Below are 14,987 nucleotides of genomic sequence, written 5' to 3' on the forward strand. Positions count from 1 at the left end.
TCAGTGTCCCGAACTTGCACATATTCCATTAGTTGAATAATATTTAAAAAATGGACAGTAGCTGACTGGAGGTGTGTAGTGTTGTCTGACAACTCTTAATTTTGCCTTTTTTTCAAATGGTGCAAGGTGTCAAATGTGCCACTGGCTGATGAGGTGTTTAATCCTCAATGTGAAGAGGACGTAGTTCAAGTTCGAGTTTATTCTGTGATGTTTTGGGGTGGTGTTCATACCATGACTTGGAATCATTCATTCATGTTACTGTGGACATGTGTGTTTATTTGAACATTCTCAGTCATCAAGTGGCCCTTCCTTTATGTTTTCATGACTATTATGCTGCTGACACTCCCACCCTCCAACGTGATTACAGCCATGTTCCTAGGGCTGCATGCATATGTTCCTGGTTTGGCAGACACTCTGGCACCCTTTAACACCTTGACTCAGCCCCCAAATCACCTCATCTGAATCCAATAGAAAATGTTGAACAATTTGGAACAGTGGGTAAAACATCACAGGCAACATCTAGTAGCTCTATAAAATCTTATCACCGATGAGTGACTTCATCTGGATGTGGCATACCTGAAGTGCCATAACTTGCTGATATTCTCCCACAAATTGAGGCTAGAGGCTGCAACATTACAAGCTGCTGGCTCACAAAAGTTCTGGTAACACTGACTAGTTTGTTGGGGGTGACTGGCTGTCACATGATGGTGAGCAGCTGTGGTAAAGCAGGGCCCAGAATGGCCAGATAGGAAAGTGCTGGCTGCAGAATGCGCCTAGCACAGGTAGAAAGTGAGCCATCAAGAGGAAAATCCTGAATGTGGGATCTATGGCAGGGCACTTGGTGGGAATGCAGAAGAAAGGGAGGTTCCAAGGGCTCTGAATATGGAGAAATCTTAACATTTTCAGGAAAATACATAAAATATCTTACGAACATGTTACAGCAAAACTAGGAACATCATATGAATCACAGCAATGAGATGAGCTCATTGCAAATTAAAACTTTACTATAAGCACATTTTTGAAAAGTTAGACATTTCTAATTATTACAGTTTACAAAAATTTTAACTAATGGATAACTCATGTAATATATCCTTATGATATGTCATAAGAAAACTGATGTCAGAAATTACAACAGGTTACATTTATTACAAAACAAACTTATAAGTAATTATAAACAATTTAATTAGTTTTAAGTAATAGTGCCATAACTACTCTTCTCCACATGAATACTGTTAAGATAAGTCAGATTACCCCAGTCCATTATCCAACAAATTACTTATGCTCAAATAATTGTAATTCAATGTTTATAATACATAGGTAGTTCATAGTCTGAATATGAAATGATGCAGTGCCATATGTAGTGAGACATTTGTAAAGTAAGTCATAATGACTAACATATTGTATATAGGTGTTGAAAATTGACCAGAGTAGGCATAAGTTTCCATGTTGTTTGTATACATGTGAAATTATTGGTCACAAATTTGAATGCTTATCATTTTGCAAGTACTTATCTTTAATTTCTTAAAAGACATCATAGTTGCCGTTGACTGTATAAAATATTTATTGTTACTATTGCAATTTTGGCCTTATGGCCATTTTCAAGTAACACTGCAACAGTTACAGTCAGTCTGAACTTTTATGTGTGATAGATTATTAGAACAATGGTAGCATCGACAGTTCAGTATATACCTAACAACATATTACGATGTAATAAGTGTCGTACTCATTGGATCTTGTGGGACTCTCACAGTCAAAAGGCTGCATTTTGACAATGACATGTAATCATGTCAGATAGTTTTATATTCTGACAGAATTTAACTGTTGTAGTGTTACTTGAAACTGGCCATAAGGCCGAAATTGCAATAGTAACAATAAATATTTGTTACAGTCAACAGTGACTATGATGTCTTAAGAAATATTAAATGACTGAATCCCAACCATGAAAACCTATCTTTAACTTATTAGTGGTAACATGACAAAGTGCATAAAGAAGCATGCACATCAAAGCTCAGTGTGTCTGGTCAGTTGCCAGCAGAGCAATAACATTAAGTGAGATTTGTGTGACCAGAGTGCTATGTAGCCTAAGACAGCATTCTGAGCATTTACTGGATTTCTGGTGGTCATGAATTGGACACTTAGAAATACAGGCTGTATCAAAAAGAATCATCTGATTTGTCAGGCCTACATTGCTGAAACTAACATATACAATGAATACCTTTTCATAGGTGTCCAATATGGACCCCCTTGAGATGCACAGCTTATGTCAATGCAGTGTTCAAATTGTTTCCACACTGCAGCAACCACACCTGAGTTACAGCTTCCACAGCTGCTGTTATGCATTCATGGTTATTGGTAATGCAGGCACATAAATGGAGTCCTTTATAAACACCTACAGGAATTAATCACATAGTCAGGTCTGGTGACCTTTGAGGCCAGTAACATACGGCTGAATAATCTGGTCCAGTGCAAGTTATCTATCATTCAGTAATCCTTCGATTTAAAAAGTTCCTGCACTTCCAGATGCCAGTGTAGCGGTGCCCCATCCTGTTGGTAAATGGAGTCAAATCAGTGTCCAACTGTGGGAAAAGAAAGTTCTCAATCATATCTACATATGCACTTCCTGTAACAGTGTCCTTGGCAAAGGAAAATGGACCATACAGCTTTTTCTGGAAACTGCACAGAACACATTAAGTTTTGTGAAGTCTTTCTCATGTTGAACAATTCGACATTGTCGTTCCATACCCCATATTCTCACTTTATTACAGTTCACCTTGCCACTTTAATGGAATGTTGCCTCATCACTGAACACTAAGCATGGAAAAAAGCTGTCATCCTCCATCTCCCCAAGGACAAAATTACCGAACTCCACGTGATGTTTGTCACCTTCACAAAGAGCTTGCAGTAGCTGAATTTTGTATGGTTTCATGTAGCAACATCAATGCAACCCCATGCCAGATGGACATCAGGAGCACGTTGAGCTGCATGGAAAATTTTTTTCTGAAGACTCCTCGTGAAACTATGATGGACGTGTTCAACATCTGTGTCAGACACCCAGGGACAGCCTGGTGATTTGCCTTTATATGAACAACCTGTCCCTCAGAATTTTTCATGCTGCCTTTACATGAACAACCTGTTTCTCAGAATTGTTCATGCTATCGTCTAATGTTCTGTGCTGTAGGAGGATCTGTTGTCCTGGCACCATTTTTACTAGAACAAGTGGGTGCACACTGCTGCTATGTAGCGGAAACCATGTGTAACTCAAGAATTCTCTCTTTCCAACAGCACGTTTTTCACACACATCTCAAACAACATAATAGTTATGACTGTCTTTTTAAATCTGACGATTCTTTTTGATAGACCTTGTATTTCAGGGCTTACAACATGTTCATAGGACTGAACAGTGGACTTTGAGTAATTTTGGGACATTTTAGTGTGGCTTACAGCAATGGTTGTTTGAACTGTTTTAGACAGCTGTGAAATTTAGCCTTTTGTTGGAATTTATTATTTTAAAATTGTGCAACAGATTTGTTAGGTGTTAGTCATGACAGAACTGATGATTTATGAATTTTAGATTTTGCTGTGAATGTTAGCGAGATTTTGCGCCAACAGACTAAGATTCTATTACTGGTTGTTGAGCATTAATTCATGTTATTGCACTCATTTTGCATATTCTCTGTCTATTAATGCCCTACGAGCATTACATGATTACATGATTACATTTCTCACTGCTGGTTTACCTATTGTTCAACTGGTTTATTGATTTTATGTAAGGCCACCATTAACATATACTTGTGTGCATTTTTTAAATGAATCTTCGAAAAAATTTAAACCAATCTGGTTCAGGCAAAACTATTGTTCTATGGCGTCTCATTTAAATATTTCACCCTTATTTCATCTATTTATTTATTATATATTTTTGTATGGAACAGGACCTGATAGGTGATTTGGTCAATTGCATTCAGGACGGAGCACTATCATGCAGTCTGGGCATGGGCTGCACGGGTGAGGTGATAAATCATACAGTGAACCATCATTAAAACCGCCCTGGTTGTAGTAATCCCTTGTTCATGTCAGTAGCAAGGATAAAATAACTGCTGGAGGAAAGATTCAACAGCATACTGAGAGATTAATACACATGTTTTGTTTGTTTAAGTGATCCAACCACAGAATTGCACCTTAACACTTACCTACATGGGGCAACACTTCTATATTTTCTGAAAAATGCCTTACCCCAGTGCAAAAATTTAGCAACACTGGACCTAGTGGTGCCGTATCTTTGTTCCCTGCTCTGCTTAACCTACAAAGTTGAGTATTCAGTCTCCTCCTACCCAAGAGGTCCAGACTTGCCACTGACAAGGGCCACCATGTCCAATAAAATCCCATGCATTGCGCCAACTAAGAAAAATTCCACCTTTGCATTCATTTTGTAGCACTGAATTTGAATGAGAATGCCATCTGTTGGCTTTGCAGCCTGTTCCTACAATTCAACACTCAGTACTCTACCACCCTACACTGATAGCATTGTGGCTGGCAGCACTGCTTCTAAATGTGGCCCACACATCCACATCTGTAACATTTTACCTCTATGGATAAACTCTGCTTCTCCTGCACTTGCGTCAATCATCTACTTCCTCTAATTGTGTATCTACCCTGATGGCAGCAGTCAAATTCTTAGGGTTTTCCAGCTGAACTCAGGTGAAAGCCTCCTCAGAATAACATCTAGTGCCCTGTGTTCATCCACCTGCAGGATAACTCACTCCACCTTCTCACTTCCTGTTAACTCAAATTTGCACAATGTTCCTAATCTTATCCATAAACCTCTCCAATGATTCATTCTGTTTTTGGGACACTCCATTGAGCTGCTCCTGAGAGAATCTAGTACTGTTCTCATCAGTGCTGGATTAGACAGGTAGGAAGAGCTAGAAAATGCTCTGGGCCCTGCGCATTAGGGGACCATGGGCCTGGGTGTAAAGAAATACGAAAACTTATCTATTCAACATATCATCCAACAGAAAGACAGTGGTGTACACATCTTCAATGAGTAGTAGTAGTAGTATTAGCTCATTTCTAAAAGCGAGCACTCGCCAGACCATATATTATATTTCTTAAATTGACAACATCGCAAAATTTACAGGGGAACTCCCTAATGTTGTCAGAGCTAGGCTAATAACCTGGTCTGTTAGAATAGGGTTCTATACATTATCAACATTAAAACAGTGAAAATGGTCAATTTTAGACCAAGTGTAATTGGTTAGACAAAAACAAAAATATACTCACCAAGCGGCAGCAGGAGTACACACATGTAAAAGATGGTCATACTTACGCAAGCTCTCTGAACCAGCTGGCGGCTCCTTCCAGCAAAAGAGTTTAAAGAGAAGGAAGAGGGGTGAAGGGCTGGGGAGGTTTATCAAAAGGGGTAGATTTCAGAAAAGTTTCCCAGAAACGCAGGTCAGGGGACATGTACCAGGCAGGATGAAAAGAAAAGACTGAGTGTTGGGGATTGCATGGGATGATGGGATGAGATTTGAAAACCTGAGAGCTTGAAGGTGGAAGACAGGGTGATGTGCAAGACAGTGATTACTGCTAGAACATCACGCATGAGTTAGAGTGAAAAGCTAGGTGCACTACATGTAACAGAGGTGGTAGGGGGATGGTGAGAAACAGGTCAGAAAATGAAAGCTGTAGAAAACTAAAATGAAATGAAGAAGGAAGTAGTTGCTGTGAAGAAAGGCTGAGACAGAAGAAATTAACGTAAATTAAGGCCAGGTTGGTGGCAAGAACCAAGGACACATTGGAGCACTAGTTCCCACCTGCAAAGTTCTGATAAATTTTTGTCTGGGAGAAGAATCCAGATGACATATGTGATGAAATAGGCACCAAGGTCATGGCTGTCATGCTGTAGAGCATGCTCTGCAACAGGAAATTGTGTGTTTCTGATGTACACCATCTGCTTATGTCCATTCATCCTAACTGATAACATGGTGGTGGTCATGCCAATGCAAGGACCGAACAGTGTTTGTATAACAGCTGGTACACAACATATTCATTTCACAGGTGGCTCTCCCTTTGATGTTATATGTTTTCCAGTTACCATTTGACAGTAATTTTCTTTCTCACCTTCCCATTAACTTGTTTATACACAATTCTTTCACATTTTGTGCATTTATTTTTTGCCAAGCTATTCTGATCAACTTTTACTACCATATCCTACATTATTTGCCAGGAAAGTAGTGTACAGTTTCTCATATTAATTTCTCCTCAGCTTACACAGTTTTAAAATGTTGCCTCTTTTCACGAATTTACCTCGCAATTTTTCTTTTCTAATAAATTTTTTGTATCATATAGACCACTTTTCTGGTGAGAAATGCTTACCCAGTCATTACCTCTTTGTAACCATTGTCTTCTCACAATTTTCACACTAATTTCTCTAATTTTTTCCAAATTTTTCCTTGCTTTGCTTCCATTTTTCTACCTTTTCCCACACTCTGCTTCTCATTTTTGCCACTCCCTCCATTTCTAACATTCCAGACTGCCCTCTCATGCCATTATGAACCCCATCACATATTTCTTTCCAAAACCATGCCTTTGCACTATCAAAACTAAGGCCCACATTCTGTTTCTTGGATCCTGCTTGTCCCTTGAAGTTACTGCCAGAGGCCTAACATTGAAAGTCCCTGTTTCTCGATGTAACCCTACTCTACACCAGACTCTCTTTCAGTTTCAAATACAGTAATATTTTGCACTTACCTGGCTAATCTGTTACCTATATGCCTCATCAGCCAATTTCCACTCGACCAGACTTCTCTCCTCCTACAAAATCTTGCAGTTACCTGCTCCTCACATGGAGGAGAGGACTAGTGTTTGATGGTGTAGTCTTCAGGCTGATAGCTGCTTCCCTTTCTATGACATTGTGATAGAGAATGGCACAATGTCATGTCACAGCTCTGTTTTCCACTAAGTTGTCTATGGTAGTAAATGTTTTCAGGAATCTTTAATTCATGGCTTTGTGTTCAGCCACCCCCTGCAGACTGCTATGAGCCATGCAATAGTTTTACACTGTGCTTCACCCATAGTCAATTAGATTGTCCAGTTGTCAAACTAATTGCTTCAAGGGAATCAATTCGCTTGCAAGTAATGAGGCAGAGCCCCATACTGACAGGGCTCTCCTAGGGATGAATAAGTTTTTGCACATTATTCTTTCATTGTTACATATATTGTCATGAATTATTATTGAAATATTTCTCCTGTAATATATACCAACACCATCTGTTCTTTTTAAACTTTAAAAATTATTTTTACCTTTTTTTCATTTCTGTTTATGAACTTCCATTCTTCAGTGCTCCGCCAACCTACTCATTTCTTTTTCTTTTTTCCCCAAAACCATCTTTCAAAACAACCAAGCTAAGGAATAAATTGTGCACCAAAACAACAATAGGCTGTGAGACTTTGTGAACCCAAGGTCAATCCAGTAGCCAATGCTAGTGGGGGAAGAAAGCGTAAGTATGGGTATAGTCAGGGGTTTGGGGAGAGCATGACACACAAATAGAGGGAGAAAGTGAAGGAGTGAGCGAGTGAAACAAAGAAAGGAAGTGCTTCAATGTGCAGTTCATGAAAAATGAATCACCATGCAAAGAAAACTCACCGGAATCAACACTGTAGGGAATTTAGTTCTGCTTAATTGAGTAGCGCATGACATTACACAAAAACAGCCTTTTCAAGTTATGCGTAAACAAAGATAAATGGATCTGTCTTTCTTGCAATTTCTTTGTGTTTCCTGGGAAAACTCAAGGTGGCAAAGTTGAAATTCATCACCAAGTCACCTAAAAAATTGAAAGAGCAAATTTTCAGTATACTCCCCATTCAGTGTATGATTTGTCCACAAACTTACATTGATAAACTGCACTACAGTCTAAAGTAAGAAGACAGTGAGGTGCAACAACAGTCACCAGGTGGGTTCCATAAGTGGGTAAGTGGTGTGACCAATTTTTCCTGACAATGCTCAACCACAGTGCGTTCTTAGCTGCAGGGCTAGGTAAAGAGGCATGTTAGCTTCAAAATGCCCTGTCTCAGTCACCTATGAGCTGTCAAAGTCAGGACATGTGTTCAATGAACCCAATTTCGAGACTATGTAAAACGGCATAATGGAGCACCAACGTTGTGAGTAAAATAATCATATGGTCGTCCAAATTCCTTGTGTTTTGTATTGCATATAACAAAGGGTTCATTATATCCCATGAAGTTCACAGAACTAAGTGGGAAATGCTTGTTGTAGAATGGCCACAGAAATCTGAGCACCAACTGGATTAAATGATTATAGAATCAAAATAATTATGAAACACATGTTTAATGTTCATACCAATACTGTTCCATCAATTGTTAAGTAAGAGCTCCTCACCTTTATTTTGTTTAAAATAAAGTTATGTAGAATTAAATTTGATGATAATTTGAGTACAAAAGCTTTAGAGCTGACTGTTAGTATACTTTACAGAAGTACCCTATATTGGCTGCCTCTACCATTTCATATATAATTTGGCTGATTATCCATCCCTGAAGATTCTCCTTCACAATGGTGTTTATGGAGAAACATATTAAACTAAGATGTGCTGTAGTATTTCCTGATACTGCTAATTTTTGTGTGACAGTAATACTCACCTTCTTTTCAGAAACATTGTCTCCAATAGCATTTTGGATGCGTTTCAGTTCTGATTCACTAATTGTAGGATGTTCTGCTGGGTTGTCATACACAAGCCACCACCAGCTGATGAACCACAATATTCCGATTGTACCAGTGACATAAAACACAGTCTGCCAGTTGAAAAAATGAATGATCATCCCACAGAGAGGAAAGGTTAATGCAGCACCCAAAGAACTACCTGTAAATTTTAGGAAAGAACTAGTGATACAGTTAATCAGTAAATCATACCAACACTGGCATGTAACTTATAATGTACTTACTAAACAAAAATCTACCTTATAATTTTATTTATTTTTTTCTCAATGAATAACCATAGATGTTTTGCGTTTCAATAATGAGCAAAAGACAGCCACTCACATCCTGGAACTTCTATTATTGTAGACTAATTTTTTGATTATTTTTGTTAACCACATGCAACTGAAATATAAATTTTAATTAGAAGTGGAATTGAACTCTCACATGCTCAGTTATTGCATATTAAAGAACTCTGATGAGGTCTTTTGTAATGGAAAGTTCTGTGTCACCACAATTTAGACTTTTGAGTCACTTCTACAAGTACCCGCCAGGATAGCTGAGAGCGCTAACGCGCCGCTTCCAGGACTCAGGTATGCGCGCCGGCCCCGGATCGAATCCGCCCAGCGGATTAACAACGAGGGCCAATGTGCTGGCCAACCTGGATGTGGTTTTTAGGTGGTTTTCCACATCCCGCTAGGTGAATACCAGGCTGGTCCCCACATTACACCTCAGTTACACTCGTCACAGACACTTGAAACACGTCCGCACTATTTCACGATTTACACCAGATGCAGACAGTTGGGGTACACTGATTCCGTCCTGGGGGGTATGGGGTGGCAGCAGGAACTTTTTTTTTTTTTTTTTTTTTTTTTTTTGGTAGGGTTTAAGGGCGCTCAACTGCTGAGGTCATTAGCGCCCAGTCACTGGTGTTAGAGCAAATGGAATCTGCTAAAACTCAAGGGGATGGGGGGACACCAGAAGTACCTGACAAAGATGCAGATAAAATAAGTAAAAAGGTTAAATGTCTTTGGACAAGCCAGTTAAAGTTATAAAACGCAGAATACGAGCAGCTGCTCGAGCGTCATCAGCTAAAACATCCGGTAAAGTAGATGGCAGGGACAGGATAACACGAAATTGATTAAAACGGGGACACGACAATAAAACATGGCGCACCGTTAATGCCTGACCACAAGGGCACTGCGGGGCTGGATCACCGGAGAGCAGGTAGCGGTGGCTAAACCGGCAATGCCCAATCCGCAACCTGGTCAGAAGGACCTCCTCGCGCCGAGATGGTCGGGAGGATGTTGTCCAAGCAGTTGGGAGTGGTTTTACTGCCCGGAGCTTGTTTCCTTGGAGGGATGACCAAGCATCCCACCACAACGACACAAGCCTCTTACATACATCCCCACGAACGTCAGATGACGGGACACAATGGGAGGCTGGCCGAGGCAGGAGGACTGCAGCCTTGGCTGCAGCATCCGCAGCCTCATTCCCAGGCACTCCTACATGTCCGGGAACCCACAGAAAGCTGACAGAACCACCATTATTAGCGAAAGAATGGAGGGACTGCTGTATCCGTTGAATCAAGGGATGGACCGGATAGGGAGCTCCAAGGCTCTGAAGAGCACTGAGCGAGTCAGAGCAGAGTACATACGATGAATGGCGGTGGCGGCGGGCATACTGAACGGCCTGATGGAGAGCAAAAAGCTGGGCCGTAAAGATGGAACATTGGTCGAGGAGCCGGTATTTAAAGGTGGCGGCCCCAACGACAAAGGCACAGCCGACACCATCGTCAGTTTTGGAGCCATCGGTGTAAATAAAGGTGTGACCGGCAAGTCAAGCACGAATTTCGACAAACCGTGAGCAATACACTGCAGCCGGAGTACCCTCCTTCGGGAGTTAGCTGAGGTCGAGATAAATAGGAACCGGAGCCTGGAGCCAAGGTGGTGTCGGGCTCTCACCCTCTCTGAAGGTGGTAGGGAGGGCAAAATCCAATTGTCGAAGCAGGCGACGGAAGCGGACTCCGGGTGGCAGCAGGGCAGACACATACAACCCGTACTGACGGTCGAGAGAATCGGCGAAGAAGGACTCGTAAGAGGGGTGGTCGGGCATAGACAACAACCGGCAGGCATACCGACACAGCAGTACGTTGCGCCGGTAAGTCAATGGTAACTCGGCAGCTTCAGCATAAAGACTCTCCACAGGACTAGTGTAGAAGGCTCCGGTCGCAAGACGTATCCCCCGATGGTGGATGGAGTTGAGCCGGCGTAAGAGGGACGGCCGAGCGGACGAGTAGACGAAGCTCCCATAATCCAGCTTCGATCGGACTATGGACCGATACAAGCGAAGCAGGACAGTGCGATCCGCTCCCCAAGATGAACCACTAAGAACTCTGAGGACATTAAGGGAACGTGTACAACGGGCCGCCAAATAAGAGACATGTGGAGACCAACACAGTTTCCTGTCCAACGTGAGCCCTAAAAACTTAGTTGTGTCCACGAATGGGAGAACAACGGGACCGAGATGTAAGGATGGCGGAAGGAACGCTTTATATCGCCAAAAGTTGATACAAACTGTCTTCTCTTCAGAGAACTGGAAGCCATTTGCCACGCTCCATGAGTAGAGGCTGTCTAGACAACGCTGAAGGCAGCGCTCCAGGAGGCATGTTCTCTGGGCACTGCAGTAGATCGCGAAGTCATCGACAAAGAGGGAGCCTGAGACATTAGGTGGAATGCAATCCATAATTGGATTGATCGCTATGGCAAAAAGGGCTACACTCAAGACGGAGCCCTGAGGCACTCCGTTCTCCTGGAGGAAGACGTCGGACAATACGGAACCCACACGTACCCTAAACTTTCGATCCGTTAAAAAGGAATCAATAAAAAGGGGCAGGCGACCGCGTAGGCCCCACCTGTGCATAGTGCGGAGGATACCTCCTCTCCAACAGGTATCATAAGCCTTCTCCAAGTCGAAGAACACTGCTACCGTTTGGCGCCTTCGCAAAAAGTTGTTCATGATGAATGTCGACAGGGTCACAAGGTGGTCAACAGCGGAGCGGCGGCGACGAAAGCCGCATTGGACATTAGTAAGTAGTCGTCGACATTCAAGAATCCAGACTAACCGAGCATTAACCATGCGCTCCATCACCTTACAGACACAGCTTGTAAGAGAAATGGGGCGGTAACTAGAAGGAAGGTGTCTATCCTTCCCAGGTTTGGGTATAGGAACAACAACGGCGTCACGCCAACGCATGGGGACTTGACCTTCGGTCCAGACGCGATTGTAGGTACGAAGAAGGAAGCTTTTGCCCGCCGGAGAAAGGTGTGCCAGCATCTGAACGTGAATGGCATCTGGCCCCAGAGCAGAGGACCGGGACAGTGCAAGCGCACGTTCGAGTTCCCGCATAGTAAAGGGGGCATTATAAGTTTCCAGATTCAGCGAGTGGAAGGAAGGTCGCCGAGCCTCTTCTGCCTCTTTCCTGGGAAGGAAGGCAGGATGGTAATGGGCGGAGCTTGAAACCTCCGCGAAAAAGCGGCCAAAGGCGGTGGAGACAGCCACAGGATCAACAAGGACCTCATTACCTGAGGTCAGGCCAGGTACCGAGGAGTGGGCCTTAATGCCCGACAGCCGGCGCAGGCTACCCCAAACGACAGAAGAGGGAGTGAAACTGTTAAAGGAGCTGGTGAAAGAGGCCCAACAATCTTTTTTGCTGTCTTTGATGACTCTACGGCATTGCGCTCGGAGTCGTTTGTATTCTATACAATTCGCCAACGTAGGATGGCGGCGAAAGGTGCGTAAAGCACGTCGTCGAGCACGGATAGCGTCCCTACAAGCCTCGTTCCACCAGGGGACGGAAACGCGACGTGAAGAAGAAGTAGTAGTACGAGGAATGGAACGTTCGGCAGCATTGATGATAACAGCCGTGAGGTATTCGACCTGACTGTCACAACTGGGAAAATCGTGGTCCGGAAAGGTCGCCAGGGATGAGTACAGTCCCCAGTCGGCTTTCAGTATGTTCCAGCTCGAAGGACGTGGGGATTATTTCTTTTTTTTTTTTTTTTTTTTTGTGTTTTTAGGGCGCAAAACTTCTATGGTCATTAGCGCCCAGCCCGTGACTTAGGAAACAGGAAAAAACCGAAATTTAAAACCAGCAGCAATGGGAAAAAGTCATAAAATTTGAGAAACTAAAAGCAGAAGGAATGCTTAAAAATCCACTACAGAAAGGGGTTGGTTGTCCCCAAAAAAAGCTTCAAATAACTGAAGTCATTTCACTGTCACTAATAAACTGGAGAACGCGGTCGGCTGAGCGCGTATCATCTGCTAAAATCGACGATAGATCAGCCGATAGCTGTAGACGGGAGCGTAACTGATTAAAATAGGGGCATTCAATTAAAAGGTGTCTGACCGTCCACAGCTGAGAGCAGTGGGGACAGAGTGGGGGAGGATCACCGCTTAAAAGATGTCTATGGCTAAAAAGACAGTGCCCTATCCGGAGTCTGGCTAAAATTACCTCCTCCCGACGACGCGTTCGGGAGGAAGAGGTCCAAGCGCAAGGAAGGGCTTTCACTTCCCGCAATTTATTATGGGGAAGTGTTGACCAATGCGCATGCCATAAATGAGCAACTTGGCGACATAAACCGCTCCGTAGATCGGTGAAGGGAAGCGACTGAATAGCTGGCCGAAGATGAGAGACTGCAGCCTTGGCCGCTATATCGGCCGCCTCATTCCCACAGATACCAGCGTGGCCCGGGAGCCAGAGGAACGCCACCGAGACGCCCCCCAGGTGGAGCAAGCGCAGACAGTCCTGAATCCGGTGGACCAGAGGGTGCACAGGGTAAAGAGCTTGGAGACTGAGGAGAGAGCTAAGAGAATCTGAGCAGATTACGTACTGTATCCGCTGATGGCGGCGGACGTAGTGGACAGCCTGGAGAACAGCGTAAAGCTCCGCAGTATAAACCGAACACTGGTCGGGTGTCGGGTGTCGCCAACAATATAGGCACTCCCTACACCTAACGATGTTTTCGAGCCGTCGGTGTAAATAAATGTGGCGTCAGTCATTTGTGCACATAGAGCAGCAAATGCCCGACGGTAAACAAGTGTAGGGGTACCATCCTTGGGAAATTGACATAGGTCACGGAGCAAGCAGATCCGGGGACGGAGCCAAGGCGGTGCTGTACCCCAAGTTGTCAAGAAGGTTTTAGGAAAGCGGAAGGAAAGAGAATGGAGCAGTTGACTGAAGCGGACTCCCGGGGGTAGTAGGGAGGAGGAGCGGCCTGCATACCCTACATCCAAGGAGGCGTCGAAAAAAAAGGTCATGGGCTGGATTAGCAGGCATGGAAGACAGATGGCTAGCATAACGACTCAGAAGGACTGCCCGCCGATTGGACAGCGGAGGTTCAGCAGTCTCAGCATAAAGGCTTTCCACAGGGCTGGTGTAAAAAGCTCCAGACACTAAACGTAATCCACGGTGGTGGATAGAGTCGAGACGCCGAAGAATAGACGGCCGAGCAGAGGAGTATACTATGCTTCCATAATCCAATTTCGAGCGCACTAAGGCGCGATAGAGGCGGAGAAGGACCACTCGGTCCGCTCCCCAGGAGGTACCATTCAGGACACGGAGGGTGTTAAGGGACGTGGGGATGGGGTGTGGTGCAGGAGACGAACGACACAGGGGAAGTGGTCGCCCGAATAGGTGTCAGAAAGGACATACCACTCGAACCGACGGGCAAGAGTGGCAGAACAGATCGAGAGGTCCAAGTGGGAGTAGGTATGAGTAAAGTCCGAAAGGAAAGTCGGGGCGCCGGTATTGAGGCAGACAAGATTGAGATGGTTGAAGACATCCGCCAAGAGTGAGCCTCTTTGACAGGACGCAGGAGAGCCCCAAAGGGGATGATGGGCATTGAAGTCGCCAAACAATAAAAACGGCGGGGGAAGCTGAACGATCAGGTGCATCATGTCAGCCCGACTAACAGCAGATGATGGTGGAGTGTAGATGGTACAAACTGAAAAAGTAAAAGCAGAAAGAGTAATGCAGACAGCTATTGCTTGGAGTGGGGTGGTCAATGGGATGGGATGGTAATAAACATCGTCCCGAACGAGCAACATGACCCCACCATGAGCTGGGATACCGTCCACAGGGGTGAGGTCATACCGCTCCGAGGTATAGTGGGTAAAGGCAATACGGTCAGTCGGGCGCAACTTGGTTTCCTGGAGACCAAGGACGAGCGGACAGTGCAGGCGGAGGAGCAGTTGTAATTCCTCCCGATTAGATCGGATA

The 14,987-nt window shown here is 43.9% G+C and overlaps 1 protein-coding gene across 1 annotated transcript in view; it reads right to left on the reverse strand.

The window, feature by feature from the left end:
- The window catches only part of LOC124596457 (sialin-like), a 172,605-nt gene that overhangs the window by 52,381 nt on the left and 105,237 nt on the right, over window positions 1-14,987 (reverse strand). Inside the window, exon 5 of the mRNA XM_047135591.1 lies at window positions 8,653-8,873. Coding sequence (XP_046991547.1) covers window positions 8,653-8,873 — 221 coding nt within the window. The remainder of the gene's footprint in view (window positions 1-8,652; window positions 8,874-14,987) is intronic.

Source organism: Schistocerca americana, chromosome 2 (assembly GCF_021461395.2).
Source record: "Schistocerca americana isolate TAMUIC-IGC-003095 chromosome 2, iqSchAmer2.1, whole genome shotgun sequence".
NCBI classification, from domain to species: domain Eukaryota; kingdom Metazoa; phylum Arthropoda; class Insecta; order Orthoptera; family Acrididae; genus Schistocerca; species Schistocerca americana.